The 13,166-nt window shown below is 37.9% G+C and overlaps 1 protein-coding gene across 12 annotated transcripts in view; it reads left to right on the top strand.

Annotated features, from left to right (window-relative positions):
- DOCK3 (dedicator of cytokinesis 3) overlaps positions 1-13,166 on the top strand; it is a 188,122-nt gene that overhangs the window by 54,920 nt on the left and 120,036 nt on the right. For 11 of the 12 annotated variants that reach the window (XM_079317228.1, XM_079317220.1, XM_079317224.1 and 8 more), the window contains exon 6: positions 7,524-7,672. The exons of the other annotated variant lie outside the window; for it this stretch is intronic. In XM_079317228.1, the coding sequence (XP_079173354.1) occupies positions 7,524-7,672 (149 nt within the window). The remainder of the gene's footprint in view (positions 1-7,523; positions 7,673-13,166) is intronic. 12 annotated transcript variants of the gene reach the window in all.

The raw sequence follows: 13,166 nt of genomic DNA, 5'->3' as shown, positions 1-13,166 counted from the left end.
ATGATAAAGCAGAATGTGTTGCCTTCATGTTATGTCCTAACACATCTGTGTTGTGATGGAGGCATTCAAAACTGGGGGGAATCATCCTTAATTAAATAGCAGAAGCCTTGCATGCATATTTCTTTTTTCTCAGAATGGAAATTTATTCTAAATTGTACATTCTTACATTTAAGAATGTCTAGAACAAGATGTTCTTACAACATAAAAACAAATAAGTACATTTAATATCCAAAGAATTTGGAACTGATTTCAGTAAATGTAATATGGATTGAAAAGGGGTGTTAATGTCACTTGTTTTGCAGAATTAAACCTCTAAGTTTATCCCCTTCAATTCCATTTCCTTAAGCTTTGTTAAAAGTTTATGATGATGTTAGGAAATGAGGTTAAGATTTAGGAACTCAATTCAATCTCCACAAAGCAATAGTAAGCTTCAGGCTGTGCCACAATCTCATTAGGCAGGGTTTTCTCCAGCCCTCAGCCTCAGCAGTGGCAGCCAGGGTAGGGATGGGCTCTAGACACAGGGCAAATTTAAGGTATTTCTTCAACCAAAGTTTTCCTCTTCTCACAGTAATTATCCCACTTACAATTTTTCCTGGAGAAGACTAATCTCCCTTCTTTGCATCCTATTTTTTTCTATTAACCAAAAAAGCTAAACAACACTAATTTAGCTCCAGAATACCTGTCTGATGCTGGCCATTCCTGATCATGGTCATGCCTAAGAGTAGCAACAGCATATGGATACTGATAGCAGGAAGTGTCAGACACCAGAATTGTCTCATATTTATTTTAACTTGTTTCTGTAACTGTTAAATGTTGTCATCTTGTACTTATCCCAAGTTGCTCTATTAGACAACTCAGGCAGCTGAAGCTGTAAATAAGGAGGAGATATGAGAGTCAAGATGCACATCTTGAGTGCCAGGGAGTGTAATAACTTGTACTGAGAGCTATTTACATGTGTGACATAACTGATGTTTGGAGTGGAGAAGTTGTTTGTACCATAGTGAGTCACTATAAATAAAAAAAGGCTCTGAATTGCACATAGTGTGAGTTAAGCATTTAAGGTCTGTGAGGTGATACAAACAAATAGGAGGAAATGTCTCTCCTTGAAGAAGAGCAATAAATTGGGACTAACTCTTTGTAATATTATGTGGAGAGCTCTGAACTGAGATGGGTTGATTTGTTAAATAGAGAGCATTTTTGACAACAAGTTTAAATATTATCCATTGTCCTTCATAGGAGATCTGAGGAGAGAAAAGCTGTTTTCTAGGCAAAAGAGCTTTGCAAATATTGTGAGGATTGTCCTCCTGTGTCCTGTTGTTCCTTAAGTGCTACTGTTGCTGCAGTGCTATCTGGATTCCCTCTGCAAGGGGGTTTGAAGCTGTGAGAGGCTGTAGGATGTTTGTTTGGTTTGCAACAGATAAATGATATCACCAAGTTTTTTGATGTGTTAGCAGATAGCTTTGAATTAAATACACCATTTTGTGTTTGGAGCAGATCAAACCATAGTTGTTTTCAGTTTATCATAAAGAATTTGAATGCTTTTTTTTTTTTTATTTTTCAAATGTGCAATCCAATCCAATGGAGTTCTGAAATTTTTTGGAGGCAATCCAGTTGTTGCTTTCTGCACAAGGTTTCTGGTAAAGAATATTAAATGCTCCTTGGGAGAGGGAGAGGTCAGCACAAGCACTGCACAAATGGAATTCCTAATACATGTAGGAGAAATGGGGGGAATAAGGAGGAGTGAGAAGTTTGCATACACGTTGCTGTGAGGTGCCTGTTTCCAATCAGCTTCTCTGTGATTTAGGGCTTCCTATCACAGGCTTCATTCTTCTGAGAATTTAGTTTTATTTTGCAGCTCAGGGGAAACTAGGATTGTTGGTTTCTCCTTGAATTGTTGCCAAGAGTGCAAGAAACCTTTTTTGTGAAGTTACTGATGGAAATTCAATATATCCTTCAGCTTTTGAGCTCTGTGGAAGAAGCATAAGAACATAGTATATCTAGAAAAGAAATTACTGTACTACTGAAGTATGATATATGGCAATTCAGGCATGTTATTTAATCTAATATAAAGGAAAAGCTTGTAGCAACCTCTCTGTTTATCTTGTACAGGATTTGTTTTGTTGGGTTTTTTCCTCTGCATTTGCTTTCTTTATTGATGTTACGACATTCTTTTTACTGCTTAAGTTCTTCCCTTGTCACATATCAGTATTTTAAGCTATTTTACTAATTTCCAATGGCAAAAGTCTAAAGAACTTCTTTTTTCTGTCACGCTGGTTTACTGAGCTTTGTTGCACACTGTAAATTGAAATGCCCTCTGTGAATACAGTAGAGACTCAATTTAGATAGATTTTTATTGGAGTAAATAATTTCTGTTTGAAGCTAAATGCTATGAATATTCATAAGACAAAAGAAATGCAATTTATGATAATGCATCCTTATGAATAAATTGAGAACTAATAAATAGAGACTTTCAGGACAGAAGAATGACAAACTTAAACAGAGATGTCTTTCTCAGTCTGTTCCTTGATTTGGAAGGCTAATGTTGTTTGGACTTGACAATCAAACATTTCTATGATCCGGTGACTCTTGATGGTGTCATGTCAGAGAGGGGGAAGCTCATCAAACACAGCCTCTTGTGAAAACCCCAGGATGGTACCTCAACCCTTAGTAAATGGAGCTTGTCATTTTAATTAAGAGAAGTTGTAATTTAACTTTATACTTGCTTGATGTTATTTTCTCTTATTTGTTGTCTGTATTTTTTAACTGTTTTAAAAGTCCATTTTAGCTCTGTAATCCAAGAGGACCAGCTGTCTAGGCACATATGGAGAACTGATGAATATGTGCAAGTATTAATTGTGTTCTCAAATTGCTTTTTCTGTGCGTGCCAGTCAGGACACCTGTGTACTGTCCACATCTCCCACACAGATTTTTTACTCTTCTATTCCTTTCCCTATTTTTGAGACAACTTTGTATTGACCTGTAGTCTGACCTTTATTGCTCAACAGGCACTTGGATACTCTCTGATTTTACAGGTGATGTTTAAGGTTTGCATGGTAATAGTACTACAGATTTTGTGTAAGAATGAACTATAAATATTGCAAAAATCTTTAAATTCCAACAGAGCTTTAATATAATTTGCTTAATTAAAGTCATCCTGACAAAATTAAGAAGAAAGGCAGTATTTTTGTGCTGTTTCTGGCTTTAGCATTTCCTTTCATGTGCTGATGGTGCTTGCAGGCTTTAATATCTAATGTAGATACCAAAATCCATAACAAGGAACTTGGGAAAAGCTACTCACTTGCTTTATATAAGGAAAATAATTTCTTGCACCCTTCTGCCCCATTAGAGCTTAAGGCAGTTTTATAGGAAGTGTCTTGGGGGACTGCTCTTGAGAGAGGCAAAATCCAGACTTTACAGTGGTGGTAAATGAAGTCATGGTAACAAAATGACTATAAATAGATCATCTGCTATAATGTACCAGTCTGTTACATATTTTCATATGATGTGGCATTTATTTAGAGAATGACAGAGGCAGCTGTAGTGCTCCAAAGGCACCTAAGGGGATTGCAGGGCAGAGGGCCTGCTTTGTGCTGGGCTGTGTTGGGGTTTGTGGCCCAGGTGAGCCCCTGTGCTGGGTGTTGGCCATGGGGATGAGCAAGGGGACCAAGTCCAGCTGCTCCCACAGGGCTCAGCCCAGCTGGGAGGCTCTGGGACAGCAGTTTTGGGCCAGGGAGATGAGGGGGAAAGGGGAGAAACAGCCCCACAGACACTGAGCCCAGCAGGGGGAGGTAACAGAGCTGGGATCCACAGTGGAATCTGTGCGGGCAGAACCCACCCTGGCACACAGGAGAACTGTGAGGAGGAGGGAGGAGCTGCCATGGACTGACTCCCCCATTCTCCTGCCACGGTGAGGAGGAAGTGATTCTGTGAAGGATGGAGGAGTTGGGAGTAAAGGGAAAAAACACTGGCCTTGGGGAGGGAGTTCCTGAGGACAAGAGTTCTTTGTGTCTTTGTATTGCACTGCCCACCTCTGTTGGAATTGGCAGTAAATAAATTGTCCCTAGGGAGGTCTGTTTTTCTGGCATGGTGGTTGGTGAGTGAGCACCCTGTTTTTATTCCAACCCACAAATATTTCTTGTCAAATATGTAATTTCTTCCCCCTGCCCCAGCCTTTGGAGAGAGGCAGTGCGAGATGGACTGGCTGGGGGAAGCTCTACACCCAACCCATCTTTTGGCTTTTGAACTCCACAAAGTTAATATGAAGTCATTAAAAGAAAAAAAAAAACCCAACAAATTGCCAGAATTCCACTTTTTGATGCAGAGCTGCATATCTGAAGATTATCCATACATTATTAGCATGACTTGTTAGTTTATAACAGAACAAAGAGATACAGCAAATGTTTTTGTGTCTGGGGATAGGTAAAAGAGGCTACAAGACATGTTAGAAGACTTGTGCTGCTTGTGAGGAGAGTCCCAATTCCTTAAAGCCATCCAGGTTCCTTGTTTGTGACTCATTTTAATTATTACCATAAAAGTTCTGCTTAAATACTTACTTTTATATTTCAAATTTGCCTAATATGTTTATAAATGCATACAGCAGATCATTCTTCATGGGCTGCAAGTGCTCCTTGCTTGGGAGCTTGTGATAAAGCCATTGAAAACATGAGAGGTTAGACATTGTATGAAAATTAAGTGTGAAACAGAATGGATGGTTACACATCAGACTGACTTGCACATCTTTTATTTAACTGCTAACAAGATGATAAAGTTTCAGGTTTATTTATAGTGCTACTCTAACAAAAATTGAAGCATTTTAATACTTAAAACTGGGGTGGGGGGGTGGGGTGGTTCTGTAAATGTGGTGTCCAGGGCCATCTGTTCTACAGGTTTTTCTACACAGGGGTGGGAATCCTGATTAACATAGCTTAGTGTTGAATTTTGAAGAGGTTTTTTTTTTTAATCTTGAAAGAGAGAAGTTACTAAAACGTGAGTATCTCCTTCTTCCCTTCTCTCCCAAATGAAGCTCATGAGTCCCTGGGCTCCTGTAGTGTGAGGAGGGATGTTAGAAACTGACTTTGACTGCTTCAAAATCCCTTCTGCCTGCAAACCTGGAATTAAGCCACTTTTAACTCTGTTCTAGCTCTCCTTTCTCATGAGTGTTTTCCCTCACTATCATGGATCTTGCATCTAGGGTTCTTCATAACAGTTTCCCTGAGATCACAGCCACAGCTCTGCTGGCTTCTACTTTCTCTTCCTCCCATCCTTGTCCTGAACCTTGGATTTTCTGGAAGGACCTCTCAACAGTTGTGTATTCAGTTTAAAGCAGGTGGAACACTTGTATTCTGTAGTCTCCTTTATTTGTATTTGGAGTAAGTACTTCTGATACTCCTATATAAAGTATAAACCTAGCCATAGAACATACTGTAATTGAACCAGCATGGTGTTCTGGACCTGACTGCTTTAATAACCTTGAACCATCATTACATGAGTGAGACAGAGTCTGAATATGATGGTTTGGGACCTGATTCTCATGATAATTTCATTCCCAACTGTTTTATTATTAAAATATACATAATTTTATTTTTTGATGCTCCCAAACTCAATTGTTTTCATCTTGTGTTTTAAAAAGTGACAACCTTTTCTTGTTCACATAAATAGCTTATAAAAATGGACATTTCCCATACCATAAAATGGACATTTCCCATTCCTACTGTCATTGTCAGCTTATATAAGATTTACTCGTGACCACATTTAGTAATAAAACCTAAAGAAAATTGAGTAATTTTATACTTATCAGCTATGTATGATTATCTTCCTTGCATAAATATTTTCAGCCCCAGGAATTTGTCTTTCTGTTAGGTCTGGTGTCTGTTTTTCTTTCTTCCAAGTGGGACCAGAACCAGTGTTGATGCAGAGTTGAAAGACTGTGCATCTTTTAATCTCAAAATTGTTTGATAGGTACAACTGATGATGCCATCTGTGTTTAACCTGCTTCAGCAAAACAGATGTATAATCAGGTTCAGAGAAATTTTTAAAGTGCTTATCAAAATGGATTGCCTTGATGTCTGTTTTCCTAAGTCATGTCCAAATCCACTGGTCTTATAGGAAAACAAACTCAAGTGGGTGGAAGTTCTTTTTTCATCTCATCTATTTTTGGTAAACAAGTGAAAAACACTTGTTCTAATAATGTGTTGCAATAGAAAACATTTATGTTTCTCTTTGTGGATGTTCCTCTATCAGATGTAGTCTTGCTGGATGCAGGTGTCTTTATTTAGAGGGCTTTTATAACCCTCTCATGTGCAAGCAGAGCCGGGATCAAGGCAGTGCCCGCTGAAGTCTCCATGTCCGTCCATCTACTTGTGTTTTCCCAAGGAAGATTCAAACATTTCAAGCTTTGCAAAGCAGTGGGAAGGAATAGAGCTCAGCTGTTCAGAAAACAGCATCCAGCTGCATCAGGAGATCTTGTTTTCCTTCTTGGGCTCTTCCTTCATGGCACATTGGCTGCTCTGTGCAGTATTGGAGACTGGCTGTGTGGGAATGAGCCCCCTTCACACACAGTCCTACCCTGCACAGAGTGCAGTCCTTTGACACCTATCCTTATTTTATCTTACCTTATGCATGGCCTTGGTTGTTGACTCAAACTCTCCCTTTTGGGGAATTCACATATAGTTATTTCCTGCAGGGGAAATGAGTATTTATACTTCTGTCTGAGTTTGAGGGACTTAGTTTTGATGAAGAGATTTTTTCCCATAATTGGGTAATACCAGTTATTTTGAGAAGGATTAAAGTGTTAATTGTGTTAAGTTTTTGGGGGTATTTTCTGTTTATTTGTCTTTACTGATGGTGGTGGGGGGTGGGGTTTATATTATCTATGATAATTTTTCTCTTTCAAAGTAGTTTTCCTGGTGGATTTTATTATTGATTGCTTTAGTCCATTTTAGAGTGCCAGGTAATGAATTTTCACACACACCCCCTCATACCTGGCTGAATTCTACAACGGGAATATCACAAATAATTTAAAAATGCTTTTTTGTTGTGGTGACTCATTGTTGCTGACTGCTCAGAGCCATTCAGTTAGCTGCTGACAGAAGTAAGCTTTTTCACATCTCTATCACTTTAAATCTAAAATTTTACATTTACTGTATGATTGGAATAAGCAATTCCTGCTGTGCCTAATGAATCCTCTTATTTAGCATTAGGTTCCATCAGAAAATGGGCCTCTTAGCAGATTGAGCCTAAACCTCAGGAATAAGAAGTTATTTAGTATGAATTACATCAGTTAACTCTACTTTTTGATGTAAATATTTTAAGGCTTATAAAAACTGGATTGATGTTCCTCTAGAGTAATTACATGAAAATGGGATAACTTATTAATCTCTCTCTCTCTCTCTTTCTCACTCTTTGTCTTTCCAAACTTATTCTCTCCCTCTCTCTTTCTTCCCCTGTTTTTTTTTTTTTCTCTCCCTACCTCTTTCTTTTTCTCTCTCCTTCCTCCCCCTCCTCCCAAAAACGTGCCTTTCCAGAAGCATAAGGTGGATCTTTTCTACAAGCTGCGGCATGTGATGAACGAGCTCATTGACCTCCGCAGGCAGCTGCTCTCAGGGCACCTGACACAGGATCAGGTGCGGGAGGTCAAGAGGCACCTCACAGTGAGGCTGGACTGGGGCAATGAGTAAGTACTGCCTCCTGTTTCTTCTCATTCTTCTCAAGTAACTTCTATTAACAAAAAAAAAAAAAAACAAAACCAAACAAACCCATACAATATTTTCTTTCCAATAGTATTCGTACACAGGGAGAACTTGGGATTAATAGAAAATCAGGTAGAACTTTTTACAGGGAGTTTATTGCCTTCTGCAGTGAGTTTTGCTCTTGGTGTGGAATGAGCTGTTTACAGTATGCTTTCCTAGGCCTCCCTGCACTTATAAAAAGCATTAGGTCACTTCACTTACTCGGTGTCACCCTAGGGAAAATTAGGCCTGGGAGGATGTGTCCAGAGGTACTTAAAACACATTTTTCTTCCATTGAGGAAGTATTTTAATGGTTGGTGCAAAAAGTAGAGAATCTCACAGTTATCCAAGGACATTGGAGCTGAGGCTATGATATTTAGACTTTTTGTATCATGATGCTTCTCAGAGCTTTAGTCTTCTTGGTCAGCTCCATGGTGATTTTGTGGAGGGGCTCTTTTGAAGGCAAAGACAACTGCAATTCATTCACTCAGAACTGGTAATAAATTGCCATTAGACAAAACCCAGCCCTTGGTCAGACTTGTATGTCCTGGGATCAGAGAGGTAAGTTGTGCATGACACACGACACTCAGACAAACAGCAACTGCTTTTCCACTGGGATGGGATTAGTGCTAATGAGCATGTGGGAGTGGGGAGGAGTCCTGTGAGTTGACAGCTAAGGAGAATACCCAATGTTTTTCATTAAGCTGTGTTTGTTTGATTCTGCTCCTTGGTCATCTGCCTCAAAACCCCCTCTGAGGGACATACCTGAACACCCTGATGAAGGTTCAGCAGCCCCCTTGCTGCACTTCATTTATCTCTTGTGAAAGAAAGCTCTGAAGGACATAGACCAATAGATTGCATCAAGTCTTTCTGCAGTGTGCAATTACAGATATTTTCCATTCTTATTCCTAGTAGAGTAAATGGGAACCAAGAGACTGTTTTTGAGCATTATGCCTGCCTGGTTTTGCTCAGAGTTTTTGGATCAAATTAGCAACAGGAAGCTGCAAAAATGCTGTACAGAAAAAAAGATGAGAGCAGACAGCAATGCAGCAGTGAAGAGAATAGGTTGTTCCATGAGGTGCCTATAGATCTTTTTTGATGTAAAACCATTAAATACGAATGTAATTCAAACTATAAAGGTAAAGATAATGCATGGCAATTATGGAGAAGCATCAGTGAAATCAGTAAAAATGTTCAGGATTATATTCATCTACTCAGGATGCTTGTTTAGGAAAAAAGATTCTGTTTCTTACTATAGGTATTGAACTCCCTAGAGAAAGATGCATTATGTCAGAGATACATGCAATATTTAAATCTGAATGTCTGGGACTTTGGGGGTATTTCTGCAACATCACTCTTCCACAGAATTTCTGGAAGAGTTTGACCACTTTCTTCTATCTCCCCTCTCTGAGTTTTATCATAAAACCTATGACTACCTGTGTTAATCTGCTCAAAACACTAATAATTTTTATCGACATGTTCACATAGTACTGCCCTTTCTCAAATATTATAATAGTGTTAATTGCTGTTCTGTCATACTTGAGATTTGCAAATAAAAGAAAAACATTGTTATTAATGTGTATTAGTGTTGTCTGAGAAGATTGAGTTCCCTGCAGTTTGAGCAGGGCTGTAATTACTCAAGACAGTACAATATAACAGGAGATATTCCATTGCCTAGCAGCAATGGAATACAATTGCCTGAAGAGGAAATAGTAATCTCACACATTTAATATGTAACATGTTTGCTTATTACTGAGAGACTACTTTTATCCTGACCTTGATCATCAATTAATTGTATTATTTGGGAAGGAGTGGTGCAAACATGAAAGTCACGCTTCTTGTCATCACCAATTAGGGATTTTTTTTTACTTTATTAAACTGGTACAATTTTCCTTTAAATACACTGGCAGTGGCTCTGGAAGTTGTCCCTTGTGTCCTGGTAGGAGCTGGTGAAAGTCAAGGGGTAGATACACTCCTTGGATAATAGTTACAGATCTCTTTTTTTTGTGAAAGAACTCATTTAGACTGTTTTCAGACCTTCTATTTGCTTTGTTTTGTATGCTTATCATAAATATTAATAGGTTTTTTATTAATAAGTGCTCTGTAGTTTGGCCTATTAAAATGTGGGAATATTATTTTACAATTATTGCAGCTTGCCCCCTGTATTGTTGCTAAGCATTCTTCTAACACAATTCTGATTTCCCGTTCCTGTACCAATTCCATTTTCTGTTGCTTACACATTCTTTCTCCCCTATACAAAAGAAAGATCCTGGGCTCATTCTTTTTTTCATCCTTTTTTTTTTTTCATTAATTAATTAATTCATCCATTAATTCATTCATGCCTTCTTCCTCGTTCCACTTCCCTCAGGTAGCTTAGGTTTGTACACATGCAGGGCTGATATTGCTGCAACAGAGGTTTTGGTATTTCCCAATCAGAATTTGCTACCTTCAGATGAGCACCTTGCTGGTTTTAGACTTGCACTTTTAAGCATCCCTCTGTGTATTTTTGCACTGCCAAAATCTTATCTGCTGTTTTCTTTCCTGCTTATGTTGCTGGGTTTTATACAGAATATTGCAAATACTTCTGCTTTCTAGTAATGTTTCACTCTAACACAATTGGCCATAATATTGATCTATGGAAGTCTGAAATGCTATTGGAAGTGTCCAATGGTCTGTGAATAACAAGGAAAAAGTTGTAAAGCAGGAAACAATCATTATAAAGCTGATGTCTGCTATTAATCATCTCATTTAAGTCACATTATAAAGTTGGAACTTCAGTTTTTCATCTCATTTTCTATCATATTTCAAGTGAAATAGATACTCGATTTGGAAATTTTTGTTTAGGTTTTTGCTTCTATGTGAATAGATAAGTCATTCAGGTTTTACTGCTGCTTATAATGGGAAACCAGAATGCAGCTTTTTTGCTGATGAGGAACTGTTTCATTATAGAGACTTTTGCATCAAAAACAGATGAAGGAATCTGCCTGACAGAGCTTCTATTTGAAATGTGAATCCTCTGCTTCTGCTCAGTGCCAAAAGCTAATTGCTGCAGTATGTGCAATACCTTGTGTGCCAGAAAGGCAGATGAAGCTTTCTTCAAAGTAATTCAACTTGAAAATCAGAGGTCATCTCACCTGATCTTCAGGACTGATTTTTTCAGATGAATGTAGCACATGTCAGGAGACTACCAGAAAGCATCCAGGTCTCCTTGCAGACTCAGGGAAGGCACTTCCTTCTCTATAAATGTGGAATATATATTCTGTTTAGGGTTAGAAACAGAGTAAGGAGGGGGAGCCACCAATACCTTGATATTTTTGACAGATAAAAGCCATAAACAAGATGAGTTTGTAGGCTTATATTACTTTTTAGTCAAAGGTTATTCTTTTTTCCCATAAAATGTTATTAAAATCATTGCATTAAAAGAAATCTTCCAAATAGTTGCCATAAATTCTGCACAGAAAGATCCGAAGGTAGCCAAAAGGTACAACTGACTATTTAAGAATAAAAACAAAGGGCAAAATATTAGCAATAAATCTTTCACACTGTCATACAAAGGAAATGAAACACACTTTTGAGGTCATGGTTTTTCTCCTACCTCAGAATTGCAGTTGGAAAGCCAGTAGCAGCTGGTTATACCTACAAACTACTGACATCCATAACTGTGGAGGGCTGGAATTGTGTGATCCAGTGAAGTCAGCACAATCTTGAATTTCATAAAGCCCTAAATTCCAGTGCTCACACTCTTAGATTATTTTGGGACTTTGAGTGATTTATCCTCTTGTAATTTTCTTGACATATAAAGAATAAGAATAAGATTAAAGAATAAGAATTTTTTGGTAGTGTTGTAACAATTAGCTTAAAGTTAGTAGAATGCATGTGGACATGAGAATTAAAAGTACAGATGATACCAGTTTGGAGAATTAAAGGTGCTTTTATTGCAGTAGCTGTCATTACATCAGAGATCAAAATAGGAATGACCAGCTTAAACAACCATAAAGAAATGCCTGTAAGAATTGCAGGAAGAGCAGCTGCCATTTCTGTCTGAATGTGCAGCATCTTTCCCTCTGCTGAATGTGCTTGGAGTAATGATGGAGTTGGGATTAAAGGTATAAGGAACTTTGCTGAAAGTCAGTCTTAGAGGAAAACCTGAATAACCTCTCTATAGCCTGATACTGCCATGCTCAGAAGTATTTGCTACAATTCCCTTTTATAAGTTTCCAACTAAGATTATTTACCTTCATCTCATCATCTTCATTTAAAGAAATAATTTCCTGTGTAGCATTACATCAGTACATCACTAATTTGTTTTAGATTGCAGCCCCTGCAGTTTTTTGTATAATTTAGTTCTGTCAAAGAAAAGTATCAGGTTGTATTGGCAATCTTTTTTTTTTTTTTTTTGACAAACATGTTTTTTTAATGTATTTAATTTTCTATAGATTTCTGTATTGTATTTCCTTCAAAGTCTGTTTTAAAGTCTGTAGATAGTTTAAGTGAATCACTACCAGGATCATTTTCTTTCCCTTCACTATCTTTATTTGTGTAAGAGAAATACAAATGATATTAAGTGAGGCTTTGATATACTGAGAGAACGAATGCAAGAAAAAGTGGTGGCTGCAAAATTAAAGCTGGAAAGGTTGAGGTAAAGTGGAGTATTTGGAGCAAAGGGATGAAATCTTGGACCCTCCAGAGATGTGATGAGCTCTCCCAATCTGTTCTTCAAGACTGAGATGGCATCTGAAAGCTGGTTTGTTTGGTTTTTTTAAGTCAAATTACATATTTCTGCAAGGTTCTCCTAGGAAGAGTTGTCCTGACTTATGGACGACTTGTGGTTTTATGAATTCTAAATGCTGTAGTGTTTGTGTTGGAAATAAATGAACATACTAAAAATTAGGACTATTCTTCAAAAATACCATTAAACCCAAGTTGATTTTTTTCCTAGAAGCCTAGGTGACCTTGAGTTCTGTGTTCATCCTTTTCACTGTTAAAAAGCCCTGTATTTTTGTCAGTTGGCTTGATTTCATACTACTTGAGAGAAAATTATCTAGAGGTTTTACTGGTAGATTTTAAAAAATTTTATTTCCCAAAGAAAGGAAAACTGTGAAGGCTTTTATGTAGAAGAGGAAGAAGGTCTAAATGCCAGCTGGAGGTATCCCAAACAGATGCAATCAAGAGGTAATTTGTAGGCTTGGGGATATTTTGTAGGTATACTTGGGAAATATTTTTGAAGGGCAGTTCAGTGTGAAGGCAGAATAAAAGAGCTCAAGAATTTGCTTGTAAAAGAAACTATTGTGGAGACAGGAACTGTCAAATAAACAAACCAGTACATTATGTAATTTTTATGCATGCTCTGTTTTGGAGAAATACTGCCTGGCAGCTGGGGCTCTCTATTCCCCCAGTGTTTGATAATAGAAAGGGAAAATGGGCCACTGACTGTCATTG

The sequence above is a fragment of the Erithacus rubecula genome (genome assembly GCF_903797595.1).
Source record: "Erithacus rubecula genome assembly, chromosome: 13".
NCBI classification, from domain to species: Eukaryota; Metazoa; Chordata; class Aves; order Passeriformes; family Muscicapidae; genus Erithacus; species Erithacus rubecula.
Note: the sequence above shows the minus strand (reverse complement) of the source record. Positions and strands in the feature narration are given on the sequence as shown.